The following is an 18886-nucleotide window of genomic DNA, read 5'->3' as shown; positions in this document are numbered from 1 at the left end:
TCATGACATTTTATCTCAAAATTCTTTCACATGCAGTTATAAAATATTTTTCAATGTAACCATATTATCACTTTTCTCTATTTACTTTTTATTTTGAAATTTTTCATCCATTTATTCTACCCCTAAACTTAAAAATTGTAAAGTTTTTCTTATATTTCCCCTATTATTGCTTATAATTTTACAGCATAGCCATCATGACATTTTATCTCAAAATTCTTTCACATGCAGTTATAAAATATTTTTCAATGTAACTATATTATCACACCCAACAAAAATCATATTTTCTAATATCATATACTTATGCCTATTTCATATTTGAATTTTTTCAACTGTAACAAAACATCTTATTACTAGTCTAATTAAGTTCTACGTATTACATTTTGTCATCTCTTAAATCTCCTTTAATCTAGAATATCCTCCTCAAAACACTCCACCTTTTCTTCTCAGTAACATTTTTGTTTTGTTTTATTAAAGAGACCAGGTCAGTTGTCCTACAAAGTATCCATCTTGGTTTTTCTGGTTTACTTTATCTCTTGTAAAATAGAAGTCAGAGTTCAAGGCTTGATTTATATATTAGGTTAAACTTTAAAAAAAAAATTTAGTTGTAGATGTACACAATACCTTTATTTTATTTACTTTTATGTGGGGCTTAGGATTGAACCCAGAGCCTCATATGTGCTAGGTGAGCACTCTACCACTGAGCCACAACCCCTGGCTCAGGTTAAGTATTTTTAGCAAGAATACTTAAGTTTTGCCAGGTGCAGTGGTGCATGCCTATAATGCCAGCAGCTCAGGAGGCTGAGGCAGGATTGTGAATTCAAAGCCAGTCTCAGCAACTTAACAAGGCCCTAAGAAATTCAACAAAACCCCATTTTTAAATAAAATATAAAAAAGGGCTGGAAATGTGGCTCCGCAGTTAAACGTCCTTGGGTTCAATCCCCATTTCTTAAAAAAAAAAAAAAAAAAAAGAAAAAAAGAAAAAAAAGAATACTTAAGTTTTGTTTAAGTTTTATAAAATTGATACCACTCAGAAATCTTCTGAGACTTATTTTTCATTTAACACGGTTTTAGATCATTCGTGTAGTTACTCAGAAACATTACTTTCACTACTGTGTAAACCTTTGTGTGATTACACTAAAATTTATCCATTCTGCTGAAAAATAATAGATTTTTTTTTCCAGTTTTTTCTTTGGGGAAGATGAAGGTGGGCTAGTCCATTGCACACATAAACATAAAATTCCTATGTGTACTTAGGAGTAAAACTGCAAAATTGTCTATCAAGGACCTGCAAGCTACAGCCCAAAAGGGGCCTGCTGCCAGTTTTGAAAATAAAGTTTTACTGCAACGCAACCATTCTCAGTAATTTAAGTAAGCTATAGCCGCTTTTATTCTATAAATGGCAGAACTGAGTAGTTGTGACAAAGACCAGATATACCTCAAAGCCTAAAATATTTGCTACCTGGCCCTTTATAGAAAATGTGTGCTGACTCCTCAGTTATTATAAATTTTAAAATTTATAAGAACACAAAATTATGCAAAGTATTTGTACTAATTTACATTCTCACCAATATAAACTGATCTATAATTCTATAGATCCATGATCTCTGAATCTTGATATTTTCAAACTTCTTAATTTTTGCCTGCCTGGTGGGTAAAGGGGAAAAACAAAACAAAACAAAAAAACAGTATTCTCAGTGTGATCTTAATTTACATTTCTCTGATTAGTTACAAAGTAGGATGTTTGTCATGTTTTTGCTATACATATTTCCTGTTTTGTGAAATGTCTGATGTTTCTTGCTTATTCTTTCATATTTATATCTTGTGAGACAGTAACCATTTGATTGGGGTTCTTTCTCTACCTAGATACTAGTTCTTTATCAGTTCTATATTTTAAAAACTTCATTTGTGCCTTACCTTTTTTACATTCTATTTGGTATTTTTTGGAAAATAAGTTATTTACTTTGAATGACATCCAATTTATAAATCATTTGTTTTAGAGTATTTCTGTGAATTTTTTCCATTCTCCTCAGTCAGAAACATGTTCTCCTGTATTTTCCAGTTCTAAGTTATAAATATGCTTTTGTCTAAATGGCTCATCTGTATGCAGAACTGATTTTATTGTGTGATGAAAAGTAAAGATACAATTTATTTATTTTTTCTTAATACAGCTGTTCCTTGCTTTTCTACATATAAAACATGATAAAGTTAGAATAATTAACAAGTATAGAAATGGCCCAGGATTAAACTGCTCAGTAGGATAAAACAGCTCAAAAACATATTCATACATACATGGACTTTTGGTGAATGACAAATACATTATTTATGGTTCTTCTTTAGAAGTTCTTAGCTCTTGGCCTTTGTTGTTCTATACTAGTAACTTGTTGAGTTCTAAAAACAAAAACAAAAATTCTAGGATTTTCACTAGACTTGCAGAGACTCTACAGATTAATTTGTGGGAAAACTTTCATTATAATACTTTCATATTTCTAAGAGTTTCATGTTAGGTCTTAGAGGATAGCCTTCTAGCTTTACAATTTAAGATACTTTAAAGGCCTGGGATTGTGGCTCAGTGGTAGAGTGCTTGCCTCATGCTTGAGACACTGAGTTTGATCCTCAGCACCATATAAATGTGAAATAAAGATATTGTATCTACTTAAAACTAAAAAAATATTTTTTAAAAAGATACTTTAACATACTGTTATACAGTTTTCAAAATAGCAAACTATGTGCTTTTTTGTTTTTACTACTCAAGTGTTTTTAACTTATTCTAAGAGGAAATCTAAATAATGATGTTCTCCAAGTGAGCTATTAATGACAACATTATATTTGGGGTAAGTCTACTTTCTCCTCTCCCCCAGGGTAAACTCCAATAGAATCAAGTCTTAACTTGAAATAATTATGCATTTAATAAGCTGTTACTATGTAATCAGGACTATACTATGCATGGGCTACTCTCCTGGAACTCATAATACTAAGAAAGATAAAAACTAATACATAAAAATAACTCTTCTTTAAATAACTTTTCTTTAAATCTTCTTTAAATAGGAAGATAACTCTTTTTTAAATAACTCATCTTTAAATCAGGAATAATAAACTATAAAGCATGTAGCCACTTCTTTTGTAAATGGCAAATAAATAGTTAATTGTTAGTGGCATTTTTTTCTTACTGAACAAGAATGTAGTCTCATAATTATTCTTAATACAGAGCTCCATGAAAGCCCTAATAATGTGTTTAAAGTGGCAGAGAAAATGAAACCTACTATGTGTTTGTTATAAACATTATTAGAATACATAAGCAGACTCCAACAAAGACTCTTGAAAGTTTTAGTAAGAAGGTAGAACAATGTCATTCACTCAACTGATTTTCATTTACATTACTATTTACCATGTGTCAGAAATTAGGACTACTAGGGAACAAAATCAACAAAATTTGATTTTGTTAACTTCTAAGAACTCAAATTCTAGTGAAGAAATAAAATGATAAGGAGGAGTTTCAAGATGAAAGAATAAAAGAGGTCACTTTCCTGACTCCTCCATAGAGTAAAACAAGAAAGTAGACAGGCAGCTTCTTGGTAAAGTGGGCAAACAAAAAAAAAAGTGGGGGGACTTTACTGGAATTTAAAACTGGACATTCAAAAAGCAGATCAGCGACTCAGGAGGTTTGATATAATAAAATAAGGAAGAAATTCCCAGCAGCACAATCAGGCTGGAAGCAGCAGCCAGAGTAGTCCCTCTATGAGCACAGTGGAGGGATTAAGGAATAAAGGAAGCCAAATTTGGGGGAGGCCCAAGGTGTGCCTGGGTATGGAGCATTTAGAGATCAAGGACCGGCAAACCTGAAGGATGCGCTGCACAATATCCATGTGCAGAGAAAGAAGACACCACCTCTCCAGTCAGCGTGTAGAAGAAGGAAAGAACCATTTTGCAGCTGCTGCACTGGGGCAGCACCTGAAGGTGCCAATTCCTGGCAAACCCAAGTTTGGGCTGAAATACAGCCCCAGTAAACACATACTGCAGACACAGAGTGTGCTTGTAACCAAGAGAAAATCAAACGGGAAAGAAGTTTACAGAGGGAACAACTGGTAATGGATACCCATCCTGCTCTACCCCTCCTCCTTCAATCAGACTGCTTGCAGGACCAGCTGGAAAAGCCCTATCTTGCAAGGAACTTGGAAGGGAGGAGGCAGGAGAGATCATTTAGAGACTGAACCTTTACAGGAAACGTGAGGTCTGAAGGTGACACAGGGGGCTAAGAATTGGCTATCTCACCAATAGAAACCCGGGGAGATCCCTGGAGTACAGTCTCTCAGCGTGGACCAGCAAGTACTGAGCCCTGGAGGTGTGCTGATTTAAAATCTCCAGACCAACTGGCATTCAGTGAAGAGCCTGGAGCCCATCTAAGCCTAAACCCTGCCTTCAGGAATTCCACCTACTGGATTACCTCTGGCACTCCAGCAATCCAGAGGGTAGAGCATCAAGCTTCAGAGGATCCCACCTAAAACTACTGAGAAAAGGAAATGAGAATCTTTTGAACTCCTTAACTTTTCATCAAGATCTTTTTTAAAAAAATTCTTTTTCTCTGTTTAATTGTGATCTTAATGGTATATGGACACTTATACATATTCATATTTTTTTTCCTCATTTCTAATATTTTTAAAGCCAATTATTTTTCATGGATTAGTTTTTTTCTGTGAACTAGAATGTTTGGTATATTTTAGTTTTGCATTTTTTAATTTTTAATTTTTTATAATTTTTACTTTATATATTTTTCTGTTTCCATTCTCTTTTCATTTTCTAATAGCTAATCTCTATTTTCTTTAATTCTTCCTTTACTTTTTTACTTCTTCTCTCCTCCTGCCTCATAATCATTACATCTTCTCTGATCTCTCCCTGTTCACCTTTTGAGATTATAAACCCTTTTGCAAACCTTCTGTTTTTATTGTATGATCATATCATTTCTGTATATTGGGATAATTAACATTATGGATATCATCGTAGGTACTATTTGTTTTAATGCTGTGTATTATTTACATTGGTGATGGTTATTATTTGTCTCCCCCTAAATGGTGTGGTAGTGGAAACCTCGGGACATTATAAGTCCACAGGGTAGAAACTCTACTGCCTCAGATCCATACTGTTAGATGGGTAGACACATAAACAACATGAAAAAGCAAAGAAAAAAACTGCCCCAAACAAACCTAGATACTCCAAAACCATAATCCATCAACACCACATTGAAAAAAATGTCAGAGAAGGAGTTAAGAATGTACCTAGAACTGTGAAGTTAAAGAACAGTATGAGAAATTAAATCAGAAAAATACATAATCTTGAAAACAGAGTTGACCATGGAGAGAAGACATTAAGAAACCATGAACAGAATTCCAAGAACTATGGGATAACATGAATAGACCAAATTTAAGATTTATCTCAATAGATGAAGTTGCAGAGGTACAAACCAAAGGAATGCACAATCTTTTCAATAAAATAATATACTAGAAAATTTTCCAAACCTAAAGAATGGAATATAAAATCAAATACAGGAGGCTTACAGGACCCCAAATGTACAAAATTACAACAGACCCACACCAAGGCACATTATAATGAAAATGCCTAACATACAGATAGAATCTTAAAGGCTCTGAGAGAAAAATATCGGATTACCTATATGGGGAAATCAATTCAGATCTCAGATGATTTCTCATCTAAGACCCTCAAAGCTATGATGTCCTGAAATAATATATATCAAGTGCTGAAAGAAAATGGATAACAATCAAGAATCCTATATCCAGCAAAATTAAATTTAAGATTTGAAGATCAAATAAAAATCTTCCATGATAAACAAAAGAATTTGCAACTAGAAAGCCTGAACTACAAAACTATCTCAACAAAATATTCCACGAAGATGAAATGGAAAAAAAGTGAAAACCAGCAAAGAGATGAACTACACTAAAGGAATAGTCAATCAAAGGAGAAGCTAATTCAAATTAAAAACTAGAAGTAAGCCCAAATAACCAGGAATACAAGTCATATCTCAATAATAACCTTGAACATTAATGGCCTAAATTCATCAATCAAAAGACACAGACTGGGAGACTGGATTAAAAAACAAGTCTCAACAAGATGCTGTCTCCAAGAGACATCCACTTACTGAAGGTGAAAGGATAGAAAAAATATATCACTCACATGGATCACATAAACAAGCAGAAGTTTCTATCTTCATATCAGATAAAGTGGATTTTAACCCAAAGTTAGTCAGAAGGGAAAATAAGGCCATTTCATACTGCTTAGAGGAATTATACATCAACAAGACATTACAATCATACATATTTATGCCCTAAACAATGGAACATCCACGTACATCAAACAAACCCTTCTCAATTTCAAGAATCAAATAGAGCACAACATAATAATACTGGGTAACTTAAAATGCCTCTGTCTCTACTGGATAGATCCTCCAAACAAAAACTAAACAAAAAAGCTATACAAGTAAAAAATACAATTGATAATTTAGATTTAACAGACATATATAGAATATCAATGACTGAATATACTTTCTTCTCAGCAGCACCCGGATCCATCTCTAATATTGACCATGACATATGTTGGTATACAATTATAATATTACCTCAATATATTTTTAGCACCTGTAGTGTTATTTTTTAAATATTTTTTAGTTGTAGTTGAACACAATATCTTTATTTTATTTATTTATTTTATGTGATGCTAAGGATCGAATCCAGGGCCTCACACGTGCTAGGCAAGCGCTCTACCACTGAGCCACAACCCCAGCCCCTGTAGGGTTATTTTTAATAGCTCCCTTTCCACTGATATTATTTTTTGTTCTTGCTTTTTTCTTGATTAGACTTGTTTATTTTTGTACTATTTCTCTATTTCATCTATTTCTGCTCCGAATTTTTTCCTTCCTACTGCATAATTTGAAAATAATTTGTTAATCTAGCTTCTTTCTGATATGAGTTACTTTAAGTTATAAATGTTCATCTGAGTACTGTTTCATCCCAGAAATCTTGATACTTAAAATTTTATTATCACTTAGTTCAAAGCACTTTTTATTTACTTTTCTCGGGCTTTTCCCCCTTGACCTCTGAGATATTTATATTAATTTTGAAATAGTTGATGAGTGGAGGTGGGGTTCTCTATGTTAAGGTGATTGATTTCTAATGTAATAAATCATACAGGAAACAGTCTGCATGATTTCAATTTTTAAAAAGTAATAGAATTGCTGATTGCATTGGTTATATACATGTCAAAGGTGATAAAATTACATACATCAAATATGTACTTTTTATTGTACTTCCACAAAAATTGTTTTAGTTGTTGATAGACCTTTATTTTATTTATTTATATGTAGTGCTGTGAATTGAACTCAGTGCCTCATACATGCTAGGCAAGTGCACTACTGCTGAGCCCCAGCCCGTTCTTCAATTTTACCTCAATAAAGCTATGGGGGAAAATGATAAGGAGTTGAATGCTATCAAACAGGCTGTTCAGGGCATCTAAATAAAATCATGATTGGGGAAAGCTTCCAGGAAAATGTGACCCTATGGCTAAGTTCTAAAGCAAGATGTTTACTCTGGTCAGTGACTCACTAGACAAGTTAGCCAGATAAAGAAAAATAGAGAAGAATATAGTATGAAATAGTATGAAAAAATACAGTATGTTCAGAAAAACTCAATACTTCCACATGGCTTGGCATACAGAAGAGTCAAGTCTTGAAAATATAAAAATTATTTTTAAAAGTAGTTCAGGAGCTTCCAGGTATGATGGCATATTTCTATAATATCAGTACTTGGGAAGCTGAGGCAGGAAAGATCACAAGTTCCAGGAAAGCATTAGCAACTTAGCAAGGTCCTAAGCAATTTAGTGAGAGCCTGTCTCAAAATAAAAAAAATAAAAATAAAAAGGGCTGTGATGTAGTTCAGTGGTAAATTACCTCTGGGTTCAAGCCCCAGTTTTAAAAAAAAAAATGTACAGGAAAGGGCAAGGGCTAGGGTGGGAGACTGGTTTTTATATAAACCCTCCTCTATCATTCAGTTATTACTAAATGCATATGTTCTTGAAGTAAAAAATCTAATGGAGAATAAGCTACAAGGCAATAATGAATCAAAAAATAATCTCCAATAATTGCTAAAAGCATTGACTTATAGGCTGATGAGAAGCGTTAGAATGGCTGTAACATCCAAACCCCACTGATCACTTAAATATACTTTTATTTTAAAATAGTCTTAGACTTACAAAAAAGTTGCAAAAATAATACAGGGGGTTCCCACATATCCCTCACCTGTTTTCCACTGTTGTTAACACCTTACATTATTATGGTACATTTGTTATAAGTAAGGAACCAATATTGGTAACCACTGATCACCTCATCAAGGAAGTGTTTGCCAGAATTCTCCAATGTAAAGTTATTTTCCGTCCTTCCATAGCAAAGCCACTAAGCAAAGCCCACACTCAAAGAGGTATGGGAGAAATTAAGTTCCATCTACTGGAAGGAGAATATCTACATAAACCATTTGGAATTTTTACGAGTAGAAGATTTATCTCTCTTCTCAGATTTATTTACTTATTTGAACCACTTATTACTGATTCATAAGTATACACTTTGTACTTTCAGTACAATATTATGTTTACTTGGTTTCTCAAATTATCTCAGCTCTGACTATTGGAGCTACTTTAGTGGCTCTTACTGTCCCTCTGACATGCTCCCAATCTTTTTTTTTTTTTTTATAAAGCACCTTCTTACTTTTTTGCACTACAAGATGCTCCAGGTTCATCTTATATATCTCCTCTTATGGTCCTAGAAGCAGTCATTTCTCCTAGTCCTGGTTCGTTTTATTGAACATTTTGGTATAAGAGCCACCAATCAGTTTTAACATCATAAAAATAGCAAAACATTCTACAACCCTTGATTTGATATGCCATATTTTATGCCTCTTTAATCTATTTAAGAAAACAATTTGAATCTAATTGTCTCAAGGGCTGAGGTTACAGCTCAGTGGTAGAGCGCTTGCCTAGCACGTGTGAGGCACTGAGTTTGGTCCTCAGTACCACATTGAAATAAATAAAATAAAGGTATTGTGTCCATCTACAACTAAAAAGTATATTTCAAGAAAACCTAATTAACAGTTTATAAGAAACACTGTGAAAACGTAATCCTGAGATGCCCACATAATCATATGTTTTGTCTTGAGATGAAGCCACAGACAGCAACTGAGAGTAGAGAGTTCTAAAGCTGTTGAAACATCTGGATCCAGTCAACTATGAGGCCAATTCTCCCCCTATTCTTTTATGACTTGGTTATATGAACCAAATAAGCATTTTTATGTATTTATGTATATTTTTTTTTGCTTATGCTGGGCTGAGTTGGCCTTCTGTTACTCAAAACCAGAGAACTAATAAATAAGTATAGGAAAGGGAACAAAAATAAATGCAACACAGTAAGACTAAGACATGGCTTGAAATTTAAATAAAGCCAACTTTTAGGTGAGATATTTAAAAGTCAGTTTATATGTATGTGCTTTTAACTTTAATAGTCTATATTAATAACATTTTGGTAGGTATAACTAATAGTCAATAGTTGATTAACTATTTTACTTTTTAACATCTTTCTCTTATTATTTAATTATACAATGATGAATTATCATAACATTAGAAAATCAACAGATTCAACATTTTTTTCATAATATACTAGGATCCTAAAATAAATAAGTTATTATTCACTCATGTAACCAAGCATAGTACAATCAGAAATAAATAGGTTATGAAGCTACATAGGATTGATTTTTTCCTTGGCTCTTTCCTTTATCTCTAGTCCTTTTAATTTTTAATAAAAACAATTATAGCACAGACATGATAAAAACTCAAAAACTTATACTGTAAAAAGTCTTTTCTCTTATCCTTGTCCTAGGATCAACCCCTGCCTCCTTTGGTAACAACTGTTATAATTTCTTGGGTATTCAACAACTGTTATAATTTCTTGGGTATTCTTCCACAGACTGTTTATTCAAGCATCCTGAAGACTTGACCTTTGGACTTTAAGACTTGATGATCACTAAAATTTTTAAAGTTATATAACTATACTAGAAGAACTAGCATCAGGAAAGTCAGATAAAAGTGGGTCTCAAGAGAAAGGATAAACTATAAGATACTCTTCCCAACTGTACCATCACTTTAAAACATATTATGATTTTTTAATTAAGATTTAAAAAACTTTTAAAAATAAAATAACATTTTTAAAAGGTTATTTGAGGTTTTATAAAGAGGTCTGTATAAGCAACTACTCTGTTATTAATTCTGTTTATCTAGAATTCTCTTGGGATATTCTTGTTTATACTCTAGTGAAGGACACTGGTGGATGAATGGTAGTCAACATCTCCCAGATATTTAATGAAGAAAAGCTAACTGTATCCCACTTCCTACATGCAGTTCAAGTACCTCTAAATCACCTAACAAAAAAATTTTAAAAGTGATTTGAGTTTTATCCAATAAATTCCTGATTTACAAGGGGCAGGTAAGAATGTTATTCTGACAAGAGGTTAGGTACTTTAGAGTAATGATGAAAAAAAAAATTCTCCTGATATATGTAACATATTAAGGATAGAAATAATTATTCAGAATATAATGTAACAAAGATTAGAACATTTATAGGAACAGAAAACATTTCATTTTGGAGTTCAAACAAATATTTTCAGTCTTCCTTTTTGGATTCTCTGGGGTGGAGGAGATAAAATTCTTCTAAACTACTAGAGCAAGGGCAAAACCACTGTAACATTTAAGTCCCATAAAGTGAATACAGGTTGAGAATTTCTAATAAAAAAATCTGAAATCCAAAATGCTCCATCCTATTTGAATGTTTAGTGTTTTCAGATTAGGGATGCTCAACCAGAAAAGTCTATGCAAATATTCCAAAATCTAAAACCAGAAACAATTTACTGGTTCCAAGTATTTTGGATAAGGGATACTCAACCTGTAATACTAGTAATAGAAATGGAACATAAAGGCAATATGTTTCTAACAAGCATTAAAAGATGAAGTGAATTATATATTCTTTTGACTAATTTCTTAAATAGTTATGTTGGAAATAAGTTAGACTACATTTTAAATATAAAACTTATAAATCATAAGGATTCTTTACAATGAATTTTATTATATATGAAATGTAATAGTTGAGGATAGGAAAAATATGATTCCCTATACATATGCTTATTTAAATACAACTCATCTTGAATATATTAAATAGATAAGATCTTCTTGCTCTGCATGGTTTTTGTTTTGTTAATCTTTCACATCAGAAAAGAAAAAAAATCAAAGCCTGGAATAGTTGATAGAATTAAAACTATCCCCCAAAACTCAATGGATAAAAATAAATTGAAATTGGTCCCAAAATAGGTTTCTAGTTTTGAAAACAGATTTAATATTCAGTCTAAATATGAGGTCATTTAAATTTTAACTAATTTTAACTAAGAAATAGTGTTAGTGGCTTAAAAATAACCTAAGAAGAATTTCAACTGTTTTAACAATCAATCAATTTTGTGTTTGCAGGTATAGTTACAAACTAAATTATTAATATGGTGAGAGAATTATTTAAATGTGATTTTCTGTTTTTATGGTAGTATGGAGGAGTGAACACAGGACCTTGTGTATGCTAAGCATGATACCACTGAGCTACAACCCTAGCCCCAGATACGGTTTTCTTAAGAGATGGATTAAATTTTCCTAACCTGGGCAAGCAAATGCTTGAAACAAAATAAAACAAAAAGGTCAGACAAAATATATACAGAATATTCTAAGCGAAATAAAGAACTATCTGATCATGAAAAAAAACAATGAAATCACTAACAATAAAAAGCATATATAACAGAAGAATAATGAAACTTGGAAATTATTGCTTTAAGAAACCAAAACAACTGTTATATTTTATTAGTATCTTCCTCAACAGAAGAGGATATTTTGTAACAGTATCATCTCTCAAATCTAAAAGGTTTGTAGAGGCAACAATAGAATTTTAAAAGAAAGGGACCTATAACACCAGGAAGGTTTGTAGGCTATAGGCTGTATTACTCCTTAATGATGAAAGGAATGGGCATCTATAGAATCACAGCTTACCTCACTATTTCCATAATTCTCAATACCTAAGATATGGTGTCCCAGGATAAGATTTTTATGAAGATTAAAACATAGACACTTTTCCCTTGAATTTTAAGTTTGGTACACACATGGTAATATTTTGGCCCATGTGCACACACTTTCTCTCACCACACACACACACCCACACACACAAATTAGGATAATAAACCCAAATGTCATTATACTTCAGGCAAATAGTATTTTTATCCTATATTTTCTATCCTTATACTGCCAAAACCTGATGGGTTCAATCAAGACAAACCTATGAACTATCCTTTAAACATTTATGTCTCAAAAAAACTTACTGCTAAATATTAAACTGTTATTCTTAAAATCAACAGTGTTTTCTAAAACATAAGATGGTTCCAAACTTACCTCAGTCTTTTTACTAATATGATCTGTAAATGAAAAATAAAAAGTGAAACTTCATTGAAATAAAATGTTTTAGCATATAAATAAAACTAAAAATTATAAAGGGTTATCTAGGACTCATATCAGACTTACTTTTCTAGATTTAAGATGTTAAAAGTCAGGATATAATTACTAATTAGTTCAGCTTAGGGACCAAGATCTGTATCTTAAGTTAAATATCATCCATACATTAAATTTTAAAACAAGTGAGTCTCATAATTTAGTTATTTGGTTTCATAAGATTTCAGTGGAGAGAGAAAGCTGAGGGGACACAAATGATCAAAATCAATTTAGAGTACTGTTAACTATAAAAATGTCCAGATTATTTCCTTTGTTGACTGAAACAGAGTATGATAGTAATTTATATCCTTTAAAACTGTAAGCTATTTTAAAAATATACATCATAATGATTTGATAGTACTATGAATAAAACCCTAAAAACTGAGGTAAATTCACAGAATATAAAAATGAACCCATAAAAATATTTCTAGATGAAGTTAGTCACTGACTTAGAAACAACACAACATTTCAGGAAAGGAATTACTGAGAACAGGTAAGAAAAGGAAGACATAAAAGAATATCTACATAGATACAAGGTTGCATCTAAAGTACAAGCAGGGAGCAAGTATTCTTATTTAAATTGGAAAGGATCAGGATATCTACTAATAATACTTTTGTGTATAGCAGAAACCTTACATTCTCCAGGACTAAAAATAATTTAATAGCTTTCTTTTGACCAAGACTATGAAAGATGGTACAATTCTCTAAAACATCTTTTGATCAAAATAATAGTCTATAGACATAGTAAATGCCAAAATCTTAAGGTTCACATTAAACTACCAAATCCTGGTAGGCCATGTGACCATTATTTTGGCATGTTCTACTTAACATACAATGTGATGCTAGAATCTGAGGAATAATCACAACTGTGATAATCATGACTTATAAAAATACTGTGTACCTTCCCTTTAACATATTGTTACTGATGGTTTTCTCGATGCAGCTAATAAACTTATATACTACTTAAGAAATGAAACATATGTCAAATAAAGTAGGGATTCTAAAAATAATTCTCTTCATACTTCTACTTTTAGTGAAATATGTTTCTTATATAAAATCTTTCTTATTAGAGATTTTATTTTAACATGCATGTGTGTTCTTTTAATCTCAAAGTAAAGCAAATTACTCAGGAGCAAACTATAGGAAAAACTCTGGAGCCTCAAAAGAAAGCAAAAAAAATCCTCTAAATTCATTTCTAGTTAGTTCACAAAAACACTTTTGCAACAGTATTTAGATCTTTCATTTTTATTTTTTGAAATTACTGCTATAGACATTTATACTCATAGAATAATGTTAAAAATATTAAGGCTGAATTCTTATGAATAAAATAAACCATTCTTTAGCCGCTCATATGGTCAGCAACTATTCTGTAACACAAGCACTGTTCAAATTTTCTGCAATGATGTTAATTTTCTATAGTTGGGAAATATGGAAGCTACTAGTCACATTGAGCATTTGAAGTGCGAGTAATGCAATTCAGGAGCTATACTTTTAAACTAATGTATATTTAAAATGCCACCAATAAATAGTGCCTACCATATTGTATAGCGCAACGTAAGGTATTACCCATATTAGAAATGATGTGCTTTGTGGTCTGTCTTCAAAAGTTTAATGGAGGATATAATTCCTTCTGTCTTTGCTGTTTAATAATGAATCCAAATGATGTTATATAAACAGTTTAATTCTAAAATTTGTATTTTATTTTCTAAGGGGTAATTCCAGATAATGTGAAGTGGTTGATCAATAATGGTTGAGATGTTTGGTCATTTCAGTTTATGTATATGAACAGTAATATATTTTAAGGTCACTCAAATTGCACATGCCAATTTTAATTTTTGTTAAGTTTTAGAAAAGTAACAAGTTCAAAATTTTAACAATTGATTTAAATTATCCTAATCCTCAAATAGTTTACTTATAAACAGATTGCTATGGTTTGTCCTCTTCAAAATGCATTTTGAACTTTTATTTTCATTGAAATAGAATTAAGAGGTGATTCAGCCATGAGGTCTCCACCCTCAAAAGAGGGACTAGTGCCATGTTAAAAGGTGTGTTTGACACCCTCCCAGCTCTCTTGTCCTCTCGTGCCTTCTTCCACAAGACAATGCAGCATGAAGGTTCTTGCAAATGCTAGCACCCTGACACTGAACTTCCCTACCTCCAATCTGAATCAACAAATTTGTTTGTTATAAATTATCTAATCTCAGATGTTAAAATATAAAAGCACAAAACAGATTAAGAAGCAGGTTTACATTTTAAATGACACATTAGAAAACAATTTTTATCAATTTTTAAAAATTTGTACTTACAACTTAAGTATAAAAAGACAGTATGATTCTAGCATAATAGATATCATACATACATTACCTTCAGATTGAAAATCTTTTAGTGATACTGTGAGAGGTTTGTCTTTTCCCTGATGGTTCTTTCTTTTATCCTTTTTATTCATAACTTTTGACTGAGTTGAAGAATTTTCAGCATTTTCATACTCCTGAAAAGAATTACCAATAATAATTAAGTTTAGTTTATAAATTATAAAATCAACTGACCAGTAAGAAATACGTTTCTTAAAGTTTTATTTTAAGAATCAGGGGGCTGGAGTTGTGGCTCAGTGTTACAGTGCTTGCCTGGCATGCATGAGGCCCTGGGTTCGATCCTCAGCACCACATTCATAAATCAATAAATAGGGGTACTGTGCCCATCTACAACTAAAAAATAAAAATAAATTTTAAAAAGAAGCAGATTTTAAAAGTCACAACTTGGTCAGTCAAATCATATAAATTTTATAAAGTTCCTATTTATATGCTCAACCTCTCACAACTTACATTAAAATAGAAACAAAAATATTTTATCTTTATCTATAACCTCTTTCCTTTCAGAACCAAATTTAAGACAGTAAGTGCATTCTCACACCACTGAAATCTGGCTTCTGTTGTTCTCTGACTAAAATTAAGGTCAACCTCAACTTAATCACTAATTCAGAAGGTATTTTTTCTTTCAACCATCTCTTGGTTTTCTCAATACATAAGTCATCTTTAGTAGCTTCTTTAGCCAACCTTCTTAAAAATATAACTGCTGTCTACCATTATCTCTTTCTTAACCTATTCTTCTTATGCCTTATATTCATTGCTCTTTAAAGTTCCACTTTTATACTAATGATTTATGTGTGTACATAGAGAAGTCAGCTGGAGTTTTTAATAAGCATCGCCACATTAAATGTGTTTATCTTCACATTCAACCAACCTGCTTTCCCCCTTCATCCTTTTCTTATTAACTTGTTATGCCACTACCATCTATACAATTGTCTAAGCTAGGAAACTCATGGTATCCTTGTCTATTTTTCTACACACTTTATATCCCAATTAGTTATTAGTTACTAAATCTTGTTGAGTTTGTATATTAAAAATCTCTTAAATCTATTCTCTTTTCCTTGTAACTTCTGACATTTTCCCCTATTGTCTTTTGCTTAGACATTGCCATAGTCTTTTAATCCCTCTATCATCTTCTACACTGCTACATCATGAATTTCTAAAGTAAAAACTCAAAATCAATCTTAAAAAGTTCAAAAACTTTCTGCCAAGAGATGTATAAAATCTGAGCTTCTTGGGTAGTACACAAGATTCTTTGCATCCTATCCTTCTGGCCATTGCTGGAGAGCAATTCTAGCCTCCTAAATTATAATTTTCAAATAGGTTATGTTCTTCCACATATAAATTTCTTGTGTATTTGCCACACCTGCTCTGAGAATGCCTACTTTCCTCTTGCCTACCTTGTAAACATGTAAATACATCTAATAAGACTTTTCTTCAAGAATCCTTTCCAAAAATCCATCCTCATGAAAGGCACTAAAAAGTCTTCTATTTTTCTGAATTCCCATCAAACAAAGAACATATATCTCTCAGTACTATACATTATAATTATATGCATGTCTTCTACTAATCTCAAAAGAAGTTGGGATTATGTCTTTCATCTTTGTATCATGTGCTTAGCACATTTTGGCTATTTAATAAGTATTTGGTAAATGAATGAGAAGAGAAGACATAATAAAGCATCTCAAACCTCAGTTATCTATTATAAAAACTTCCAGGCTAACATAAATTTTTTGGAATAGTGCTACATCAATGTAATCATGTAAAAGTAGCCATTGCATAAAAAGAAATTTCTCCGTTCTCTCTTATTGTCTGATAAAAATCAATGCTTTTGGGCACTAAGCCTATGATTATGGCAAGAAAACTGGCTGGCACCATATTTATCAACACCATTTACTCTATTCCTTTTCTAAGAATATAGCTAATTCTTTTACCTTTGAAATCTCATTTATCTAAGCAGCAGCAAATCATATGAAAATATCCTATTTGATAAAGTTTTATGTCCTAAGGAGCAATACAGGAAGATCTTTCCAGTGTAACCTGAAAGTACATTTAAATGATTAAACACAATAAAAGTGAGCTGTATCTGTTTTTGTAGTTACCTGTTTGTTATGTGTGAACAGGTAACAATAAAGGTTATAGTCATTCTCGATTATTTGAAATAATAGGAATAGAAATACATAAAATGAAACTAATACCTACATTATACAAAGAGCACTTTTCTTTAATATTTATTTTTTATTTGTAGTTGGACACAATATATTATTTTTATGTGGTGCTGAGGATCAAACCTGGGGCCTCGCGCGTGCTAGGCAAGGGTTCTACCACTGAGCTACACCCCAGCCCCCAAAGGGCACTTTACTAGCAACTTTTAATCTTTTCCACTAAACTATGATTAAGCAGAAAAATCACCTGCTGTGAATTTTAATTCCTCTCTTCCTTTCATCTTGGATAAAGATGTTAATGTATAGTATCATGGCCAAAAAGACCTAAACATGACAGGGCCCATTTATGATCAACCAATGAATAACCACAAGTTAAATAACTTTAATGAACCATCAAGATCCGAATAAATGTCAAAGACTAGAATGTTAAATGATATGAAGACAATCAATGCTGAATTTAAGTATAGAAACTGGAACTGATACTACTTTTTACTTAAATGTTTCTACAGTCATAAGGTATAAGATGCATTTCAGCGTACAATTTAATAAATAAACCTCAGTGATAAATGCTGAGTTTACAAAGCCAATATGTCAGAATGATGTCCCATTTACTTTAGTTAACAGTAGTGTATCTCTGGCAAAGTCTCTTAATAGATGACTAGAGTACTGTAGTTCTTTCATCTACTTAAACTTTTTAAATATTTTTTTGAGGGGATAGTGGAGCTGGGGATTGAATCTCTGTCACCATACTACAACCCCAAGGGGCTCCCTAAATGTACCTACAGTCTATGTTCATTTAAAACTAAAATAAATTATCTGTTGTGAATTTCATTCCTTTTCTTTCTTCACTTTGGTTGGAAGAACTCTTAAGCATTCTATATCATTAGAGGAAACAGTCAACATGTTTACATTCTCTCAAAACCTGAAGAAGAATTCTATTATTAAAATAATAATATTTTTGCAATGATGAATATTCAGGACAATCTTAATCTAATTTTATTTATTTATTTAATTTTTTTTTTTGCAATTCTGGGCATTAAACCCAGGGCTTCACATGTGCTAGGGCCTCACACATGCTAAGCAAGCACTCTATCTCTGAGTTATATCCCCAACACAGAACTTTTATGTAAAATTCAGAAGGACAGTCCTAGCCTTCAACTACTTAAAACTTTTTAAATATCTCAATCAATAAGTAAACAAATACCTTTTTGTGCTCTTCATATTCTAATTTACTTAGCAACAATGCCTTCTCAAGATCTGCTTCAAACATTTCAGATGTCAGCTAAAAAAAAAAAAAGTTTCACAATAAAGAGATGATAGTATTATATTCTGTTAGTAAAAGAATCATAACATGACAATATGGACAAGAAAACAACTAGTGGTTCCATCTGCCGCTAAACTTTTAATCCATATTTCTGACATTTAATTATGGAAAGGGTATTTATGATTATATTCCAATATGTCTTACATTCTGACTAATACTACTAACTAAAATAAGTTAGTAGGCAGGAGAACGTATTAAAAGATAGAAGTCTTATAAAACATCATTACTATTTTTCACATTAACTCACAGAATTTCAATATTAAAGTAGATGATTCTAAACGAATGATAAAAACTGAATAAAATGGAAATTTTAAATTAAAAAACCTGGCTCTTTGATTATAATTAAGCAATTGAGAGCTTAAATTTACTTTGTTTTCCGAGTACTACAGACAAAACCCACAGCCTGTGTATACTCT

The 18886-nt window shown here is 31.8% G+C and overlaps 1 protein-coding gene across 3 annotated transcripts in view; it reads right to left on the bottom strand.

Annotated features, from left to right (window-relative positions):
- Positions 1 to 18886, bottom strand: part of Gkap1 (G kinase anchoring protein 1) — a 56937-nt gene that overhangs the window by 22176 nt on the left and 15875 nt on the right. For all 3 annotated transcript variants that reach the window (XM_005340912.3, XM_005340913.3, XM_013365498.4), the window contains exons 5-7: positions 18351 to 18428; positions 14980 to 15103; positions 12520 to 12542 (exon numbers count right to left, since the gene is read on the bottom strand). In XM_005340912.3, the coding sequence (XP_005340969.1) occupies positions 12520 to 12542; positions 14980 to 15103; positions 18351 to 18428 (225 nt within the window). The remainder of the gene's footprint in view (positions 1 to 12519; positions 12543 to 14979; positions 15104 to 18350; positions 18429 to 18886) is intronic.

Source organism: Ictidomys tridecemlineatus, chromosome 4 (genome assembly GCF_052094955.1).
Source record: "Ictidomys tridecemlineatus isolate mIctTri1 chromosome 4, mIctTri1.hap1, whole genome shotgun sequence".
Classification (NCBI taxonomy): domain Eukaryota; kingdom Metazoa; phylum Chordata; class Mammalia; order Rodentia; family Sciuridae; genus Ictidomys; species Ictidomys tridecemlineatus.
This window is presented reverse-complemented; position numbering and strand designations above follow the sequence as displayed.